Source organism: Metopolophium dirhodum, chromosome 1, assembly GCF_019925205.1.
Source record: "Metopolophium dirhodum isolate CAU chromosome 1, ASM1992520v1, whole genome shotgun sequence".
NCBI classification, from domain to species: Eukaryota; Metazoa; Arthropoda; class Insecta; order Hemiptera; family Aphididae; genus Metopolophium; species Metopolophium dirhodum.
The window spans coordinates 108,724,206-108,746,509 of record NC_083560.1 but is presented as its reverse complement, the minus strand read 5'-3'; the positions used below and the strand labels follow the sequence as shown (position 1 = coordinate 108,746,509).

Genomic DNA, 22,304 nt, shown 5'->3' with positions numbered 1-22,304 from the left:
GAGGTATAAAGGTGTGATTCCTTAGGACGCGACTTTAGACGCACGACCGGTGCGGCTGACGCAACGCGGCTCCATTTTTGGCCGCACGAGCCGCACGACTCAATGACGGATTCCCTACAACCAAAATTCGACGCAGGAGACGCGCGGCGATTTATGTTATTCGTTCGAGCGCGTTTGAACTGACAAGTCAGTCGTGTTTATAAATATTTGTTTTTATAATAATTGTGAGATTTGTATTTGTATAATAACAATCATGTTGAGAAGTCAAAAGAAAAAAATGCTCATCAAACTACTTCTTTTAGAAGAAATTAACGAAGAAGAAGCAATAATCGAACATTCAATAAAAATATGTAATACAAAAAAAATTCACAATTTGTTTCTTACTAGAAAAATTGAAGGATTTTACAGCATATTAATTGAAAAACATTTATTTGAAGATGAGCAAAAATTTAGAGAATTTTTTAGATTGAGCTGGTTCAATTTAATTACGTCTTAAATATTATTGAAGAAGACAAACTAATCCTTACAATCGAGTCAAACAACCCATTACGCCAGCCGAAAAGTTATCAATTACACTAAGGTGAGATGTCATTTTTTTATTTAGAATACTAAAAAACATTCACATAATAACAATGTATTACACAACGTCTTGTTTATGTGATAATTTAAAACAAAGTCTATAATTATCTATGATAAATAAACAGAAAAAACATAGATTTAGTTAATGATATCTGTATTCAAATAAAAATGTTTAAGCAATGAAACAAAAGTAAAAATTTTAAAATAATCGAAAAATACAACATAAATATTAATTACTGTAATATAATATTAAGAATATAACTAAAATAAAAAATATCTGTGGTTGAAAAATATGAAAATGAAAAAGTAATTGCTGCAATATTCTAAAGGCCTCGTGTACATTGGTGAGCGGCGAGCGGCGAGCGTCGAGCGGCGCGTCGGAAAAAAAATTTAAACCCATATAATTTAAATCAGAGTGTGTACATTGATTACTAGCGGTGAGCGGCAGCGGTGAGCGGTAGCGGCGCGGCGCGTCACAAATCAAACATGTTTGAATTTTACCGCTCGCCGCTCATGCGAAATATTTATATTTTATATCCAATGTAAAAATAGTCTCGATTATTTAATTTCTGTCCTGGGGATGAACATCAAAACGTTGAATTTGCTGTTTAAAGAATTGTACTCAGTTTCCCAAATAATAATAATATGTGTTCAGTGGATTTCTGTTATTGACTTGTTGACTTGTCAGATTATTATCATACAGTATAGGTTCACTGTTCAAAGTGAACACATTTGCTAATTTGTTCATTAAATGTTTTAAAATGTCCAAGGCAAATAATATAAATAATGATATGCGAGAAATTTTAATTTCGGAGGTTCAAACTAGACCATGTTTATGGGACGATACACATCCACAATATAAAAATGTCGAAAAAAACAAAAAAATATGGTCAGAAATTGGAAAATTAATTGGAATACCAGGTATGTACCCATACATTTTGAAAAATTATATGCATTAATTTTTTGTATATTATTAGTAGGTACTTACTTATTTTTATAAGGTACAATATGGTATAAATGCAGTTAAGTTCCCCATCGCCAATTTAATTTTTTTTTTATCGAAACTTAATCTAAAGGACGATGGTGAAATCAGAATAAAATTTGTCGCTCGGACTGACTTTGAAGTTATAGCCTTCCAAAGTTTGCGAATTTACGTTACCTACACAAGGTGGTTTTACACAACAAGTGGAGGGCCAATGGCCATGGAAACTAAGTCCGAACGTCAAATTATGATTGCACCATCGTTTTTAACTTTACGAGTTACGTAAGTTTCAATAAAAAAAATTCAAAATGACGAGGGGGGACTAAACTGAATTTATTCCTAAAATATTTACAAATTATCACTAGAAATAATTTACTTTCTACAACAATACAAATGTACCTATTTTTAATTTATAAAAACGTATTATATCTTATGCTTGGCTAATATATTGTATACTTGTTCATCTGTCAAAATAATTTACTTAAATAAAATACTTGATATGGATATAGGAAACAGCTGTTTTTATTATTATTAGACATTATTTTAATATTTTATGTAGGTACCAATTTTTCAATGACAGAAAATGTATTACCCATTCATAATATGAATTAATATGAATTCATAATATTTTATAACAATTTATTTTGGTATATTATTAATTATTATATAAAAATAATAGTACTTACTAACTATTCACAATATTATAATAATTAAAAAAGATAAATAACCATATTTTTTTACTATCGTAACAGTATAATTTCTTGTATTATTTTAAGATTTTTAACAAAAACATTTGTAACACATTATTGTATGTTGTTTAAAAAATAATCCACTAATAAATTTCTTATTTCTTTCGCTCTTTGGAGTGTATTTGCACCTCTTGTTGGATGATCTATACCTTCATTTTCCCAATTGTTTTGTAGGTCTATCATAACATTGCAGTAATCTACATCACTATTGCCGTCTTTCTCTCTGATAATATTATGCAATAAACACATGCATTTGATTATTACTACTGCTTTTTTGGGGCTCACTTCTATATCTTTCCTTAGTAATCCCCATTTTGCCCGTAGAGTTCCAAAAGCGCATTCAATGCACTTGCGTGCTCTTGATAATCTTTCATTAAAATATTCCCGTGCTGGATTTAGTACTCGAGATGGAAATGGACGCATTAAGTACGGCTTTAATGGATAAGCTTCGTCTCCGATCAAAACATGGGGTACTTTAATGTTTGTTCCTGGTAAATTTTTTTCTGGGGGTACATTCAAATTATTATTGCTTATTAAATTACAAAGTTTAGAAGATGCAAAAGTTCCACCATCGCTCTGTTTACCCCTGGCACCAACATCAACTATCACGAATTTTTTATCTGCATCGGCAACTCCTTGTAAAACTAGGGAAAAATATTTTAAGTAGTTGAAGTGACTTGATCCTGATTGTTTGGGACATTTAATCTGACAATGTTTCCCATCTATAGAGCCTATGCAATTTGGAAAGCCCCATTTGTCATTGTATTCTACACTAACTTTTTCCCAGTGTTCTTTTGTAGGAACTGGCATAAATCCATTTACAAGTTCTTCCCAAATAACTTGACAGGTCTCGTGAACAATTTTAGCTATAGTAAATGCACCCATTCGCATTGAAAAAGCCAGGTTCCGAAAAGAAAGACCAGTTGATAAATATCTATGAAAATGACATAAAGTATTTTATAAGCATTTTTTTTGATATTTTACGAAAATTAAATTACCTAATTACAAATAATTTATTAAATTTATTTAAATTAATAAAAACAAATGGGGAACTCTCTCTACTGTATAGTGGGTGTCGAGTAAACCTCACATTGAATAGATCACTGTGAATTGTGATTGATGTATTTAATTTGACTTCAAAGATAAATCATTATATACGAGAAAATGATTCTGAACAGAATTACAAATTTAAATTCTCGAAAACATTTTTAAACTGAACAAAAACTGGTTTTGCACAAAAATACCCGTTTTTCTCTATTTTTTTAGATTCTGGACGAAGTGATGAATGTATTGATTTTATGTGTTTTTTTTTTTGTCCGTGTACTGGACACCATGATTTATCGAAATTATTCTTCAATTTTCATCAACTTGTAGAAAAGTGAATATCTTTGATGCATCAAAGATGTCAAAAGTGAAAAATGACGGTTGCTTTCAAATGCGCTGGGAAAAACGGGAATTTTTATGCAAAACCAGTTTTAATTATTGGTATACTTCATTGCAAAAAGTAAGAAGCCGATATACTGTAATTATCGAAGTATTAACTTTTCTGACTGAGCATGGCGATCAAACAGTTAGAGCAGTAGGATTACTCAAAATATTATCTACTTTTAAATTTATTATGATTTTGGAGGTAATGGTTAGTGTCCTAGAATGTATACACTGTTTATCATGTGAACTTCAAAATTCAAATATTATTCTATCAAAGGCCATGTTATTAGTGAAATCTTCAAGGAATAATATCTTAAAATTACGCTGTGAAGAATCGTGGTTGAAATTTCATCATAAAGCAACTGAAATAGCAATTTGTAATGGCATAAAAACCCAAACTCATAGTAAACATGAGAAAAGAAAACAGACTTTCAATAAACATTTGAATGATTATTTTGTACAATCAACTTTGGGAAAAGCTAGATGTAAAGAAAAAGATGTTTCAAGTTTAAAAGTTGAACTGTTGTATCAAGTAATCGATAGGTATTTATTACATACTTAATTATTACTTTCATCAAATTATTTAATTCATAAAAGTATGTGTCATTTTTTAGGATTGTAACACAGTTAGATGAACGTTTTTCCAAAAATGAACAAGTTTTTGATATATTTAATGTATTTGACTATACAAATGCTGACTTCCTTAATGCAGAATGTGTTGCTGTTAATAAGTTCTTAGACCACTACAAAGGTTTTCAAATTAATTCGTTAAGCCTACCATCTGAGTTTTCTTCAATTAAGGCAACATTAGAACTAGAAAACATGTCCCAATTTAAATTAGAATTAATATTCAATATTGTTTTAAATCTACCATTTGCATTTCCTGAAACAATAAAAATATTGTCTATAATGTCAACATTACCAGTGACAACTGCATCAAATGAGCGCTTTTTTTCTTCATTGAAAAGGATAAAAAATTTCTTAAGAACATCAATTGGTGATGAAAGGTTGAACGATTTAATGGTTCTTGGAGTTGAAACTGAAGAGGCAAAACAAATAAATTTGAATGATGCAGTTGATGATTTTGCAAAAATGAAAGACAGAAGGTATCCGCTATACTAATAGTTAACAATAAAAAAAAATAAATATGTTTTGTTAATATGTATTATTATGTTATTATTTAAATAAATAAATTGAAATAAATAAATGTTTGGTGCTTATAAAATAACTTATGTGTGATTAAAGATTTCAGAATTTGTTTTGTTTTCCTTAGTGTCTATAAATATGAAATAATGATATCCAAAATAAAATAATGTAAGTTTTAACTGTGTATTATTATTAGGTGTACAATATTTGTATTTTAATATTATGAAATGATTTGATTGATGAAAAATAATACTTTTGAGCGGAGCGAGAAAAAAATTTTTTTCTAATAATTATAGTGTATAATGTATATTATATTGGCCTGCTGAAAATTTTTTTGGCCTGCCCCGATGTTAGCATACCTTTCAAAAAGTTGAAATGACGCCCCTGGATAGGATTGTCGTCTTCGATACTTGTAAGTTCTGCCATCAACGTTTTCCTTTCTTCGCTTCTTTTGTTTAAAACTTCCACCAAGGCATCGCTTTGTTTCATTTTATTTTTTATTTTTGAATCAGTGGAAAGTGTATGTTTATGTTGGGTGGTTTCTGGTTCGACGGTCGAACACGATGGATTTGGTTCATTTGCCTCGGAATGTTGTTCTGATTGCATACTATCATCAAATGTTTCTAATTCATCTGCCACCTCACTCTGGTTATCTTCTTCATCAATGTTTTCAGTTGATAAATTTGACACACTCCTGAAAACAAAAATTTGTATTCCTAATAGCTAGATGGGTTTTATGAAAAAATATCTTTCATAAACTGCCACGTCAAGAAAAGATAAAATATCAGCAAGCTGCCACTTAGAGGGCTTATTTTTAGCAGCTGATCCTGTACCCATTTGCCTGCTCCTTTTTTTCCTATTATATGTATCTTTTATGTTTCGCCAACGCTTTTTACAATCGTCAACTATATATAAACCAAAAAAATCGGGTAAGTAGTGGATGTCGCACTGCTGTACTACAGTGGGTTACAGTAATATATGGTATTAAATTTGAATTCAATAATATAATATCATTATTCATTATATACGAAAAACAATTCTTAGCGTAGATGGTTTGTCAGTCTAGGATATTTCATATTATATTAATTTATTGTTATTATAAAAAATATATATAGGTACATAAATTACAAATTAATCAAATCCGATTCATTATGTACTCGACTCACTCAGTCATTCATAGTATATCCAATATACTATAAAGTATTAACACAAGTCATTAATGACATTAACGGCATTAACGACATTAACTATTAGAACAAGAATATAAAGTATATTCTTGAAATTTCGAGTACCAACGAATAATATTTTTAAATTACAACAATATAACTAAAATTTAACTAAAATTTAACCCAAATTTGAACTTAAAATAAATATAAAAAAAATTGTGTTTATATAGATTCTGGATTTTTTTGTTGCAGAATTAATTACTTACGTAAAACTTGTTTTTCAATCCTTAGCTATAAAAGTTAAACGTTTTATAAATTTTTAACAACTAAAGAATTTGTAAATTTTAACGGATAAAATTTTATTTACATTTATAGAATAAAAAACTAAAAAAAACGGAAAATTTTAAATGTCTATAAATAACATCACATATCTAACTCAAAATAAATTGCAAATTTTCGTGATTTTTACGTATTTTGTCAAAATTCGAACTTTCAATGCTTATTAAAAAAAATTATGGCTGTATTTTTAATAATTTTTAACTACCGTTGCGACAATATATTAGAAGTCTTGCAACAAGTTTTGAAGCTTTTTTGCCCAACGAATAAAATTTTATTGTCATTTATAAAAAAAAACTAAAAAAAGATCGAAGATTTCAAATGTCTATAAATAACTTAAAAAGATTTGAAATTTTTTAAAAATTTTATCATGCATAGAAAATTACAGTATAAACATTTAAGGAAAAGTCATGTTTCTACGGTGATTAGTTTAAGAATTACACCAATATCTAAAATCAATTTTTTCGACAACTTTTCGTGTATACTGTAGTACTGTACACAGACACAAAAAAAACACACAACATTGTAAAATCAATACATCCATCGTTCCGCCCAGAATCTAAAATGATAAAATATCTAACTAAATACAACAAAATATATATATGCATTTTTGTAAATGCGTTGGGAAAAGCCAAAAAAAAAATAAAAAATCAGAGAAAAACGTGAATTTTTATGAAAACAAGATTTCGACCAAATCGATTTTATTATTTGGCCGGTAACTCAAAAACTGAAAACAGAAAATATTTGGAATTTTCACCAAAATGTTTGTATTGACATCATCTATACACGATACAACTTTCAAAGTATTTTAACATTTGTTGAGCCTTTTATGGACCGCTGAAATTCTTTATTTTTCTTAATTTTTTTAAAAAATATCTAATTAAAATAATTAACTGTCCATAAAATATTAAAAATTTAATGCAAGGTTTTCCTTAATTGTTTCTTTCAATAATATTGTAAAAAAAATTTGAGCGTACCTAATATACGTACCTATTATAAAATTTTACAAGTGTCTAAAATTCAGATTTTTACAAAATCCCATAAAGTAACGATTTATTCTCAAACGACTTTATATTTTTGTTATACTTCAAAAAGTATAGAGCGTGAGAACTTGTAATTTTCGTCAGTTTGAATTGGCATTTTTTGACATGGTTTAACTTTCAAAATATTTAGCTTTTTTAAAACTATTTATAAACATTTGAAATATTAAATCCTTCTAACTTTTTTTTTATAAGTATTAATAAAATAATGTTCTACTCATAGCTAAAAATTCAAAATTTAAAACAAGATTGTCTATAAGTTGTACTTTCAATAATTGTAAAAAAAATTGAATATTATGTGTAGATCGATCAAACTTTTAAATTGTATTATTTTATATGCATAATGGTATTATTTAAATGCCTTATAATAAAATAAATTACTTTTTTTTACATTAGTATCATAAAATATACTTTTTTAACAGATACATGGCTACAGGAGAATCATTGCGGTCATTAGCATTCGCATTTCGAATATCCCAGAGTTATATAACTCGTATCATACAGTTGGTCTTAAAAAGTTTAAGTTTACGATTGCCTGGTATATTATTAAAACCTCCGTCAAAAGAAGATTTGATTCAAATCGCACGGGACTTTTGGGAAAAATGGAACTTCCCAAATTGTGTAGGATCAATTGATGGGAAACACATTCGAATATTTTGTCCAGGAAAAAGGGGTTCATTATTTTTTAACTACAAAGACTACTTTTCTATTGTTTTACTGGCAATAGTTGATGCAAACTGTAAATTTATTTACGTCGATATTGGTTCATACGGTAAAGAAGGTGACAGTGGGATCTTTTCAAAATCAAGTTTATATAAGTTAATTAAACAGGGAAAATACTTTCCTCCTAACGCAAAACTTCCTTCTTCAAATCAAACGTTACCATATGTTCATGTTGGCGACGAAGCGTTTCGTTTGGAGACACACATGATGCGACCATACACACGTGGAGAAGCCAGAAAAGATTACGAAAAAACCATTTTCAATTATCGCTTATCGAGAGCTCGAAGAACTGCAGAAAATAGTTTTGGCCTTCTCAGTCAAGTATTTAGAGTATTTTATTCACCCATCGCTTTAAAATCTGCAACAACTGACCACCTAGTGCTATCAGCTTGTTGCCTCCATAATCTGCTTAGAAGTAGATACATAGAAAACACTTCTAATTATTATTATAATTTTGACTGCAGCGAAACTGAACCTTCACAAAATATGATAGGTCTTGCTCGAGCAGGAGGGTATGCTAATTTTGAAGGATTTCTGGTTAGAGATGAATTTAAAAAAAATGTTCAACTCCGAAGAAGGAGCTGTTCCATGGCAAGACCACCAAACACAAAAAACAGACAATCCACAATAATAATAATGTACAATACCTAATTCAAAGTACCAATAGGTATATAAATACCTATTATTAAATATAATTAATAATATATTATTATAATGTTAATTTAATATTATTTAATTTCTTGACTATTTCAGTTATTTTGTTTTATAATATGATATAAAAAATGTAATATAATATAATATAAAAAGACTTACCACTTTTTGTTTTTAGAATCACACATATTTCCTTCCAAACATTTTCTCTGACTTGTTGATCCTTATATGCCGGATGCTTCAAGTCGAACAAGCATGGGTGTTTACTAACACACTCGGCTAGTAATGTATCTTCCTCTAAAGAGAATGTAACTTTTGAAGTCATTTTAAAAAATCCAGTAAAAACAAATTAATCAAAATTTAAAAAAAATACCGTGTTCAACAGTCACGCGGCTGATGCGTTTTGACTGCTTCCAGAGCGGTCGCAGTCGCACGTCGCCAGCCGCATGCAGTCATCGCGTGCGGCTGCGGTGGTCTAGGGAAACTATTCTATTTAAAAACGTGAAAACCAGTAATGTGCAGCCAAAAATAGAGCCGCGTTGCGTCAGCCGCACCGGTCGTGCGTCTACAGTCGCGTCCTAAGGAATCGCACCTTAAAACTGCGAATTATAGTGCATATGAAAAATTCTGGACCATTAGTTGTTCTAGCTTCTTCGGATGGTTTATCTGCCCATAAAGTTGGTGGAAATTGTGCATCGGTTTCTATATAGTTTTTAAGTAAATAATCGGTAAATCCAAAATTAGACGTATGAGCATTTTCAATTAAATATAAAAAAGCATTCTCTACTAAATTTATAATACTATCTAATACTATCTAAAACTATAATATTTTAGGATCTAATCAACTACAATCAACTCCGCCATATTTTAACATTAATCAAAACACTAGTCAGAATGTCCCTATCCCAACTCAATATTCAAATGTATGTCCTTCGTTCAATCCCGGCCTGGGGAACAATCAAAATCATAAACTTATGGCACAACCCTTGCCAATATATTCATCCAATTTCAATCCAAATGCTCAACATTCCACACCATATCCTAAAAGCTCATATACTTATATCAGTATACTCATATACTGTATATCTGATCAATCCCAACAACCTACTACTAGTGAAGATTTGTTTGAAAAATTGTAATAGTATGATAAATAATTAAAGTTAAATTATACTTATTGCAATAAAGTGCGTCATTTCAATTTTAAATTCAAACATGACATTTTTTAATTTTTTTTTATAAATATTAAAATAACAAGGTTTGTTATACTTACAGTAAAATATTGTAGGTGTTTATAATGTATTAATGACATTAAAAAAGTATGTAATTTTTAATTTTGTAAGAATATGAAATTATTTCATTTTTTTTATATTTTATAATTAAATAACGAAGATCGGTATGTTTTAATGTTATTTATACCATACTGTTGAATATTATTTGATCTTTGAATAAAAATAAAGTATTAAATTTTTTTCTTATAATATACTGTTTGTCTATATATTTTCATAACCTAATACAGAAATTATGTTAAAAAATAAAAATAATTATTTTTAATTTTTGATAACTACTTATAGGTGATAACTTATTAATTATTAATAATCATAATTATCACGTTGAAAATCTTAACTTTTATATGTAATATAAAAAAATAAACTTACCTTAAAGTAATTGATAGACGTTCCTCAGCAGATATCGGATTACGAAATTCTGTGGTATTTTTCGTTATATGTGGCCGTAGAGTTTTTAGCAACTCATCAAAACTTGAAATCGACATACGGTAATACTCGAAGAATTTATCAGGATATTGTCTAATATTTTCAAAAAATGTAGTAAACTGGCCTATTTTCTCACGATCCACATTTAGTGGGTGTACCCAATACCTTCGTTTTGCTTTTGGTGGATCTAATAAGCCTAATGCTTCAGCTACAGCAACAGCTTTAATATTTTGACGATTCATTTAATCTATACTTAAATGTATTTAATATGAACTAATTAATAATAAAATATTATATAACTACGATTTAATACATGGTACTTCCGTGGTATCTCGACTACTTTAGGTTCACAACCGTATTATCTTGACAACCTCTACGGAGGTAGTCGAGATAACCCGGATGATTCCAACAGGTAGTCTTGGGAATATTTGGGCAGTCGAGATAACACGGAAGTACCTAATACATTTATAAAATACAAGTATACTTAATTACAGAGTATTCAAAAAAAAAAAATAAAAAAATGTAATAATTTTGACACACTTTAATTAGGTGGGTACCTATTAAAAAATTATACTCGTACCTATTACGTTATAACTGACAAGTAATATAATAAAATAATTCTGCATAAATTACGTAAGTAATCTAGGTCTAACTCAGAGAGCGTAGAGACGTTGAATGTAATGAAAATAATGAAATTATTGGTCGTAGGTGTTTGACGAATTTAAGGACTAGCGGTGGCGTTTGGAACTTGGAATGCAGTGGCGGGAACGTTTTTAAGAACAAAACGCATAGATGTAACATAGGCAAAATCATCCGGTCAAAACGTATCCGGTTTACCCGGACCCGCCAAAACGCGTGGTGTGGCGGGACCCTAAACCGGGCGGCCGTGTTTATGGGTGCGGGCTTGTGGTTAGTAATATCGGGTAACGTTGTAATCGCTGGTAGTCACGTCACCTCGCTATCTACCGGGAGTAAATATTTCGTGACACCGAAAAACCGGCCAGTGAGCAATCTATAGTATTTATAATCAATGCTATTACTTACAATATTTTTTTATATTATATGAAACGTAATGAGTTAATAACAATCCCCCATAAATAATTATTTTTGAAACTGTTTTAAAAGTACCATCACAACCAGCTATTCTTACCTACAAAAAAAACAAACAAGAAAGTTAATTAGTAATTACACTAAATACATATAAATACATTAAAACCATTCTCAATATGGCAACTTACATATTTTAATACATTTTGTCATTTTAATGTTTTCAAGACAACATGCAAAACAATACACCGGCAATAATATTGTGCTATCAACCGTCAGTGGTCCTTGATATAATCTAAAAACAGAATATTAAATTAATTTAATAATAATCAGATAAAAAAATGTGCATGGCTACTAAAAAATATATAAACTTTCCTGTGTTTGAAATGTCATGGTGAAATGTTTATTGTTTTCTAATAGTTTCAAATCATTTAAATTGTGCAAGTTCTTAGGTGCTTGTGGAAAAACAGATTTACGAATTTTTCTCATCCTTTCAGCAGCTTGTACAAAAGCATAATTAGCACCTTCTGGATGACTAATACAATAATAAAATATAAAATCAGGGTAGTAAAATTTCTTACTAAAATATTTACACTAAAGAGTAATATAATTAGTAATTACCCAACAATACTTTCGACATATAATGTGTGAGCTGAATAGAGCTGCCCGGGCTGCCGAGTGTTGAAAACATTTGTCACCAAGTAAATTTCTCGGTTCTCTTATTTTACTGTCCGATGTTCAAATTCGATGATTGTGTAATCTTCTGAGTGAAAATCCATTATCCTCAAAAATTGGAGAAATAAAAGTTGTATCTGGGCATCCATTAGTTGACGTTTCATAACATTTTAAATATCTAATATATTATAATATAGTAATATAGTAATTAAATTATAAATCAAGAAAAAATAATAAAATAGAACAAATATTAGAAGAATAATAATTACCATATTCTACTAACAATAACTTGTATGGATACAATATCTATCAAATTATTATACTCACGATTTTCATTATATAATATGCCCTGTTAAGTCTTACAAATGTTGTCGTTATTTTATTTATGTGGTTTTGATCATTTTGTATACATAAAATAAAATAAAATAATAATATAATTAAAAAACAAAACAGAAATAACTTACGCTTTTTTCTGTTACTTTGCTTCTAAAGTAAATAAACCCTAAATTATCCTGGATAACTTCTTCATTTCGATGTACACTCGAAATTAACCGGTAGGAATTTGGTCGATCTCTAATCGGCCAAAACTGAATATTGTCTATAAGAGAATAATGACTTAAATGGTAATCTTAGAAAATTAAGTATAGAATTCTTATTTTAGTTAATTTTAACACGGATAGAGTATTTTTTATAATAATGTTATTATGTAAAATTATATAAATTTTCTTGTTTTAATTTTTTATTTAAAGTAGCTAATGTTTTGCATTGTATATTTGTTACTTTATTAGCTTATTTTAAATATATTGCTTATTTGAAATAGACTATTAATATGATTTGTTTGAATGCATTTATTCTAATAAACAGATCAATGTACAATACATACCGTCAGCCACAACATTAGCCGCATCAACTAAATCTTGAACTGAAAACATTAGGTATACAAATAACATAATAATTATAATCTATCTTATAGGACGTATATCTTCTCTACATCGTGATCGCGAATTAAATATTGATAACACGACTAAGATATACAGGACTGGACACGAGAAGAATATTGTGGCTACGAAATGTAGTATAACAGGCGGATTTCGGGGGGATATTTTCCTTTTATCATTACTAGCGCTGTCTTAGTGGATACTTATGGAACTAGAACACATCATACAAATTTCTAGTTCCATAAGTATCCACTAAAACAGCACTATAGCAAATACTATAGATTAGAATACGGGAAGCTCTTCATATTATAATAGGTTGCCTATATAAGCCCCTTAATTTTTCTTCTTTAGACACTGATAAGTTATCAGTTATCAGTGATAACTATTAACTGATAAGTTATTAGTACAAAAGAACAACTACTTAGGTTTTTTCTAAGTATTTGGCTATAGTAATACTAAAAGGAAAATATCCCCCCGAAATCCGTCTGTTATACTACATTTCGTGATCAACCCACCTACCCACCACACCCTCCAACCTGGTCGTGTCCAGTCCTGTATATCTTAGTCCGTGATTGATAATCAGTAATCAGGTATGAAATCAGTGTGACCATCTAATGAAAAAATACAGTTAAAAAAATTTTAAAAATATATTTTTCATTATTTCAAGAAGGGGTAAAGTTTCAAGTTTGAAATATTTCAAAGTAAAAATGTCATGTGAAATATTTCTTACTCATAACCCTAGTAATATATTTTAACAGTATATTCTATACAGTTTATAAAGCAGCTTCATTTGTTGTTTGAATAAAACCCGTAATTCTTAAGGGGTTTTGTATAGGCATTTATTCCTTATCATGTGTCTGATATGGCTTGTATCCGCGATTCTGTGTAAATACTGAGTAGGTAATGAATTATTGTCAAAATAGTCTTATCTTCTTGATACTTATACAATGGTTTATTGGACATTTCTTGTTATTTCAAAAATGATTATGATTTCTTCTTTTTTTAATCCAAATATTTTTATTGATAATATTATAATATAAATTCATATTTCTACGCTTTTTAAGAGGACGCTACCCATGCGTTTGTTGTCTTCGTCTTACAAGCGTATGACATATAGCAAATTTTCGCTCACTAGTTTCATTAGTGTGCTGTTAGATTTGATATTAGACTATTAGAGTGAATTGCCCTTTTATCAAACTTATAAGAGCATCATAGTATTCACACAGTCACAGAGACAAGCCATGTCACGCACGATGCAGAATAAATGCCTATACAAAACCCCTTAAAAATATGGAGATAACAAATGCATGGGTAGCGTCATATTGATATTTCAATATATATTTTGCCAATTTTGAATTTTCAGTGTGTAAGCGCCTGATGTTTAGGAATTTTTAACGCCGGGAAAACAACATAAAAATTAAGAAAAGCTGGAATTTTTACGCAAAATTGGTTTTTGGTATAATTCAAAAAACAAATTAAGGTATATTCATGAAATTTTCACTTGTTTATATTATTCACATTTTCTATACACGATAAAATTTTCAAAAAATTTTGATTTGTTTTGAACTAATTAGGGACATTTTTTGTTCCCAATTGTATTAGTTTTTTTATTCTATAAATTTCAATAACATTTTATTGGTAGGGTAAAAAAGCGAGAAAATTTAATACAAAGCTCCTGATATATTGTTACAATAGCAGTTGAAAAATATTAAAAATACATATGCACAATTTGTTTTATAAGCATTTAAAGTTTGGATTTTTACAATATTTATCAAATTTTAAATTTTAAAATTTTTAATTTTTAGCTAAGGATTGAAATCTTAGAACAAGGTTCCACGTAAGTAGCCAGTAGGTTATTCTGTTACCAAAAAATCTCAAAAATATAAAAAAAACTGTTTTTATAGTTATTTATAGTTCAAATTTGGAGGAAATAACATATTAAATAACCAAGAATAACGTTTTAGTTATTTTGTTATAATTGTATAATATCAACTTAACGGCTACCGTTATTAATATTAAGTAATAACAATATAAATATAATTTAAAATATCCAAACTTACAAACCGTCACCGCTCATAATCGTTTTTTGCATGCAATGATATTATATCATTGAATTCAAATTCAATACCATCCATTACAGTGACCCACTTGTAACCTACCGTACAACAGAGCGACACCCACATGCCACCTTTTTTAAACTTTATTTTCTATAATTTTCATTTAAATTTTATTCGTTGGGTCAAAATGCGTGAAATTTTAATACAAAGCTGATATATTGTTAAAATAGCAATTGATTTTTTTTATAAGCATTTAAAGTTTGAATTTTATCAAAATTTATCAAATTTAAAATGTAATAATTATTTTGTAGTTAAAAATGTATAAACTGTTTAACTTTTATAGCTAAGGATTGAAAATTTAAAACAAGGTTCCACGTAAATAGGTTATATATAAATTACTTTATTCACTATAATATTATCAAATATAGGCACTATATATTATAATAGGCTATAATATAATAGTCTGACTGACCGTCTTCGCTCAGAATTGTTTTTCTACAATGATATTACATCATTGAATTCAAATTTATCACTAGGTATCCATTACAGTAACCCACTTGTATGTTGTAACCTACGGTACAGCAGAGTGACACCCACTTCCCCACCTATTTTTTTAGATGTTTTGGTGCTATTTTTATATATTTTATTGTAAAAGATTTTTTGGAGATACCTAAAATTCTAACTTTGGTTTCATACATACACGAGTACACGACAACAAAGACACACTTAAAGATAAATGTCACGTTATTGTTTTTAAACGGGTATAAACCTGTTTTACAATATTAAAACCACCGCGATGTACATCGTACTTGTAGATTTATGTATTTCATATAATAGTACAAAACACCTTTATTGAATTATAAAAATGTTTTGTTTACGTACCGGTACCAATACATAATATTATGTAAATGTAATTTAATATCATACATTTCTACAATCACTTCATAAGAGTTTTAAAATAAAAACAAAATTCGTGTGTGGTATGTAGGTATACCTACCATAATGTCTATAATTATGACATAAGTGTTAAAGATATAAAATATGAAATTTGCACCAAAATCAATGTAACATTGTGACATAAGTACCAATTTAACTTTATACATAATATAATGCGATATAAGCATCAAAAGTATAGTATAAACAAATAATTTGTGCCAATTTTTAATCTTAATAAATATTTTATAATATAAATAAAAATCCATAGTACAATGTATAAGTTATAAACTTCAAACTACGTACTATTAGGAACCTACTACCTACCGTCTACTATTATTCTTATAGGTACAGATATACTTATAACTTGTATTTGATATTACCTCATCAATAATGGTCAGTCATAATATTAAAATTAGTACTAACTTAAATTAGTACAATAAACTTATAATAAAATTGTTAATTAAGGTTGAACATTTGGCGCTATCGAAAGTTCTAAATTTAATATCTTGGTTGAAACACACCCATTCACTTGAATTTCGGCACTTTTTTAGTACCTACATTTACTATGTATTTCTTTCTTATCACGTTTTGGTGGTAATGTAAACCATCAATTATATAGGTACCTACTTAATGCATATAAGGGACTATGAGAGAATTTTATCAAAAATCCTTTTGAAAAAACTTACTATTCTTTAACGTTTAATATCTATTTATCTACGTATCTTTAATTGGGCGGGGCTGTGAGATATATCACCTAAAAAATATCTGTTTGCTAATACAATAATTATGTCAAACATTTTATGTTTTTATGTATTATATTATGTATTATACTACCTATTATGACCTATTGTGTAAGTATTTAAATAGAAAAAAAATTCGAAGTGTAGATTTGTTTTGCTTAGGTATATGAGTCATTGTTATAACTTAAGCTTATGCTATAGTCTGATGTCACAATGGTATTATGTATTTTGATGTATATTAAAATAATGTAGAAAACTATAAAACAATTATTAATATTGTCATAGGTGTCTATTTTTAATGGCTATTGGGTATCTGTTTTGAATGTATAATAAATTGTTATATTTGAACATTTATTTTTATGAAAATAGAATATGGCCAAGTATAATTTTAAAAAATGTTTTAGGTATATTAAAAAATTTTAAGTACCTGTCAATTGACCTTGATTTTGGATCCTTAAAGCTACAACTATTATTTTATCCAATATGATAGTAAAAAAAGCAAAAAGTCACTTTAACATTTACCTACCTACGTTATTCGCTTTGTATTCACCAAATGCCCACTAAATGAATATTTTTGTTTCATAGTCTTGAAATAAATTTATATTATATGAGTAGATTATTATAGATCAATAAATACCATGGTTATATCAATATTTTAATTTAATTTAATTTAACGTGCTGTACAAAAGGTTTTTGTAAAGTTCCCTATCTTTATGAGCGTTAAAACATAATATGGGTAGGTAGTAGGTACCTAATTGAGTTCACAAATTTATTGTGACATTTTTTACAGTGTTACTATAATTTTGCTTATTGTTAGGTTATTGAGGGTCTTACCTTAATTAATTTATATGAGTTTTCACATGAGAACTTGTAACCAACCATCGATAGAAATTACGAGAATTTCTCAAATTCTTAAAACAAGTAGCCGGCGCACGTATTGTGATGAACTTCTAGGACATGCAAACAAACGCGCAAAAACAGAAAATTGCACAAATGGAGTTTGACGTCCGTCGTTGTTTATTGGCGTGTGAATTCCGGACAAGGTCGTTGTTGAATAATAATTGTGTTAATATACGCTCTCACGTGGCTCGCGATTATCTCGTTCTGCAGGTTCACCTACTCATCGTGCAGCTCCCGTGCTCATACAATTTACTGTTATTTATAACACGACTGCGACGACCGAAATGTGACGTTATTCGTACTTATATTATTGTGTTTCAGAGCAAACAAAAATTCATTTTTAATAAAAATAATGTCTAGAAAAATTAAGCCCAAACTTGTACCTATTATTTAGTTGTAATGAGAGCAATTTATTATACTCTTACATCTAACATTTCGCTAAAATTGTAGTACTTATTATAATTTATTGCGCGCCACCCGTACATCAACATTTTACCATAATAGAAAATACGAACACTAAAACGTCTATAGATATTGTTAAATAATACCATCATCTTAGTATCTTACTGTATAATATTAATTTAAAACAACTTGAGTTTATGAGTTTTTATTTATAGTGACAAAGTATGGTATAACGTATAAATAATAATATGATGTATTGTACGACAACGTACGTAACTGTATCTTTTTATAAGTTATATCATATTATACAGTTCAAACACGAATTATATGTTTTACGTAAGTAACTGTAAAAAATATATAATATTATAATAATGTCACCGTGAGTGGGTTCGTTCAATGTTGTGAATAATTAACTAATAATAAATTATTTAGGTAGGTACCTACCTAACATTCTTCATAGCAATGCAACTTAATTTAAGATCAACATGATTTATTACTATTTACTACCTATGAATATTGTTCATTTGAATGTTAATAAGGTATTCTTTATGTCTACACAAATATACCTACATATTAACGTGTATAATTATGTATATTATGATGTTATATACAATAATGATTTACTGAATACTGCAGATAATTCAAACAAACAATTTAATTTTGCATATTTTTAATTTTATACAAACATTGCCTAGTAAATTTACTCTATTTTAAAAATATATAATAGGTACCTACTATGTTAAAATTGCATAAAGAAATTTTTTTATATTCCACATACTTTAGCCAGGGATGGACATGAACAAAATTAAGATATATTACATGTAAGTATCAAGTTTACTTCTAAGGTAAATACATTATATTTTATAATAATTAAATATTATTTTATTTTATTTTAAGAACTGTTGTCTTGAACAATAATTAAAGCTGAATTGTTTAATATGAGTTACATATTTTTATTTTTAAATAAGAGTGGCTTATATAGTTATGAATAGGTATACAATAACTAGCCAACTATAGGTATACAAAAATAAAATATAATATACTATTAGGTAAAGCAATTCAATTTATTAAAAAAAAAAAAAAAATTATTAATACAACAGTATGTACCTATAGCTAGGGGTTAAAATGGGGGGGACGCAGGGGGACTCAGTCCTCTTTAACAAAATAGAATTTTATACATTAGATATTATACATAAAAATATAAAATTATGTATGGAACGCTTAAGAATATATGGAGACGTTAGTCCCCTCTAGAATTTTTTCCCACTTTAAGCCCAGCGGCTATAGCTTAGTATATTACCTAGGTAATCTATATTGTAGATCGATTATAAATTATAATATTATAATATTTTATATAGAATATAGATAACAGTAAGAAAAATAATATTCTGTTGAATAGTATCAATGAGAATTTTTCGAAATTTGTTTTTATAGAAGAAGGGGTATGAATGAGGCCACCACAAAACAGAATAAATGAATGTCTCTGAATATCATTGTCTCACACATTAAAAAAGTTGATTCTGTAACCACTGCCTTAGCCTTAACCTTAAGTGTTCGATATACCTATGTAAAACGACGAAAAAGTAAAACCAATTAATTATAAACATCTATATATAACTATATACATATCTAGGTTTATACCTAGTTTATAAGTGACAAATCTTTTACCTATACATAAAAATATTTTATTAAATTAGGTACTAAAGCATACGTGTCTTGCACAGTATGACGGTATCATTTTTATAATAAATGTTATTATAATTATGGGTACCTGCAACAGACTGCCTAGTACCTACTTGTAATATAATATTATTATGGGAATTAGATATTATTACGGTAATTTTAAATGTTGTCGATGTGTCAAACTTGAAAGTATTAGTATACTAGATAGTAATACTATTAAGATAATAATTATTTTAATTTATTTATAATAGTTATGCGTTTTTTTATAGGACTATAGTGAACTATACGATATGAATCCGACTAGAGTAATTTGCGATACTCTGTCCAACCCGCAGGCCTACGTGGATAACGAAAATGCGCCAAGACAGGAATGCGTGTTGAAAGTCAAGGGTCTCGTGCCTAATAATATTGTAAGCACTCATTTCGTATTTAGTGCCACAAAACTCCTAGGTGGGACTTTCATAAATACACACTATTATACTAATCATGGTTTGAAACGTGTGAATAGCCGATGAACAGATTTTGCAGTGCCTCGAAATCAGAAGGACAAGGTTCCCGCCCCTATATTATAACATCATATTAAGTACACACACACACACACACTATGTATACATCTATATAAAATGTATAAGGCGTGCAATCGTAATAAGACTTCAAGGTGTAACCAATAATAATTACCTGTCATCTAATAAAGCCAAATTAAACTGAACGTGCAGTGTATATAGTATATTCCCTTGGTTTTTAAACGCACGCAGCTTTTTGAAAGGAATACATTTATAAATTGTATTACATTTCCATTTCCATTTTCATATTATAGGCGTGAAATACGCTAACCCGCCTTAATTTGTATAGTATGAAAACATGGTTTGCGCGTATAAATACTGTCGAAGTTGTGATATTCCTAAAATCACCAAATTTTCATAGAAAAATAAAGGAGAATGATAATACTGCTACATGCTTATCTAAGCGTGATAGTCTTTTGTTGGTTAAAATAGTGATTTATTTTTTATGCATTTTTAAAGTTTAGTTTCAGATTTTGAGTGGAGCGATGAGTATATTAGTTTAACAATGAACCGTTTTTATCTGTCTGTAAACATTTTTACTAGAAAAAAAAAGCTTTGATTTTAACTTCAGTATTGCTTCTGGAGTGAATCTAGGTATATTTGAAGGGTCAAAATTGAAAATTCGCAGTAGTATTAAAAAAAAATTAAGGCAAAAACAGAAGTTAACCGTAGATAAATGTTTTTTACGATAAACGTTTTTATGAGTATTTTCTATAAACCATAACATTTTTAAAATAATTTGACTCTACGATCTATGTATAGGTATAATAAAATTTCGTTTTAATTAGTTTTTTAAAATTATTGTCGTTAAAAAATATTTTACTTAGTCGAAAAACTTGGAAATTTAATACAAGGTTCCTTGTAAGTAAGTTGTTGTTAGAGAACATTTTAAAAAAGTCGTACGCGTAGGTAAATCCACAATAGTATATTTTATAAGTGGCTCAAGTTAGAGTTTTGATAAAACTTATACATTTATAAAAACTTCAATTTTTATAGTTTTAAGGATTAAATATATTAAAAAGTTTCTCCTAAGTGATTATACTGTGAGTCTGTGACCGAAGAATCTAAAAAATATATCTACAAACACAGTTTTTTCTTATAGATATTTTTAGCTAAAATATTTAAACAAAAAATTACGAATTTAGTTGTTTTGTTGTAATTTAAAAATATTATTCTCGGGTATTTGGTTATATACACAATAGCATTTTCAAATTACATTTTTTGGTAATAATTAATTCTACCTACTGATTACTAATATCTATAATAGTAAAATAAATTTCCTAGGTACTTAAATAGCAATAATATCATAAAATAAATACTTAGTAATATATTTATTAGTATATAGGTATTGACAAACCGTCTTCGTTCAGAATCGTTTTTCGTACCTATACAATGATTTTATATCATTGAATTCAAATATAACATATCCATTACAGAGACCCCTCTAGAGTCTAGACACCTACTATACAGCAGAGTGGTACTCACTTAACCACCTATTTATTGTTATATTTTTCAATAAATTATTAAAAATTAGTGGATTAAGTTTTCATACTTCTAATAATACTTCACCGCTGATAATGTTATCCTTTATAAACTTTGAACATTTGGTGATTTTATTAATTATAAAAATTCCAAGACACGTTGCTTCGCTCAAAACTATTTTTGTAAAAAAAACATTTAGAATATAAACAGCGCATTCATTACATATATTTAAATGGTTTTGTTAGGCTGGGTATTAATCTAAATGAGCAGGTGATTCAGTGATCGAAAAAGCACATTTTAATGTTAGTTACAATTATTAATATTACATCAAATTTTTAAATCAATGTAGCTTAAAGTTCAAACATGGAA

The 22,304-nt window shown here is 28.3% G+C and overlaps 2 protein-coding genes across 2 annotated transcripts; both read right to left on the bottom strand.

Moving 5' to 3' along the window:
* Nucleotides 1-1,883: 1,883 nt before the first annotated feature.
* LOC132949530 (uncharacterized) lies at nucleotides 1,884-3,806 on the bottom strand. Its single transcript, XM_061020474.1, has 4 exons — nucleotides 3,802-3,806; nucleotides 2,895-3,244; nucleotides 2,460-2,813; nucleotides 1,884-1,900 (listed from the first exon to the last, which is right to left on the bottom strand). The coding sequence occupies exons 1-4, from the start codon at nucleotides 3,804-3,806 to the stop codon at nucleotides 1,884-1,886; spliced, it is 726 nt and encodes a 241-aa protein (XP_060876457.1).
* On the bottom strand, nucleotides 3,099-9,492 carry LOC132937535 (uncharacterized). Its single transcript, XM_061004361.1, has 5 exons — nucleotides 9,393-9,492; nucleotides 8,963-9,097; nucleotides 5,244-5,578; nucleotides 4,661-4,856; nucleotides 3,099-3,244 (listed from the first exon to the last, which is right to left on the bottom strand). Exons 2-4 carry the CDS (start codon nucleotides 8,986-8,988, stop codon nucleotides 4,852-4,854), a joined length of 366 nt encoding a protein of 121 aa, XP_060860344.1. The 5' UTR covers nucleotides 8,989-9,097; nucleotides 9,393-9,492; the 3' UTR covers nucleotides 3,099-3,244; nucleotides 4,661-4,851.
* Between the last annotated feature and the right edge of the window lie 12,812 nt (nucleotides 9,493-22,304).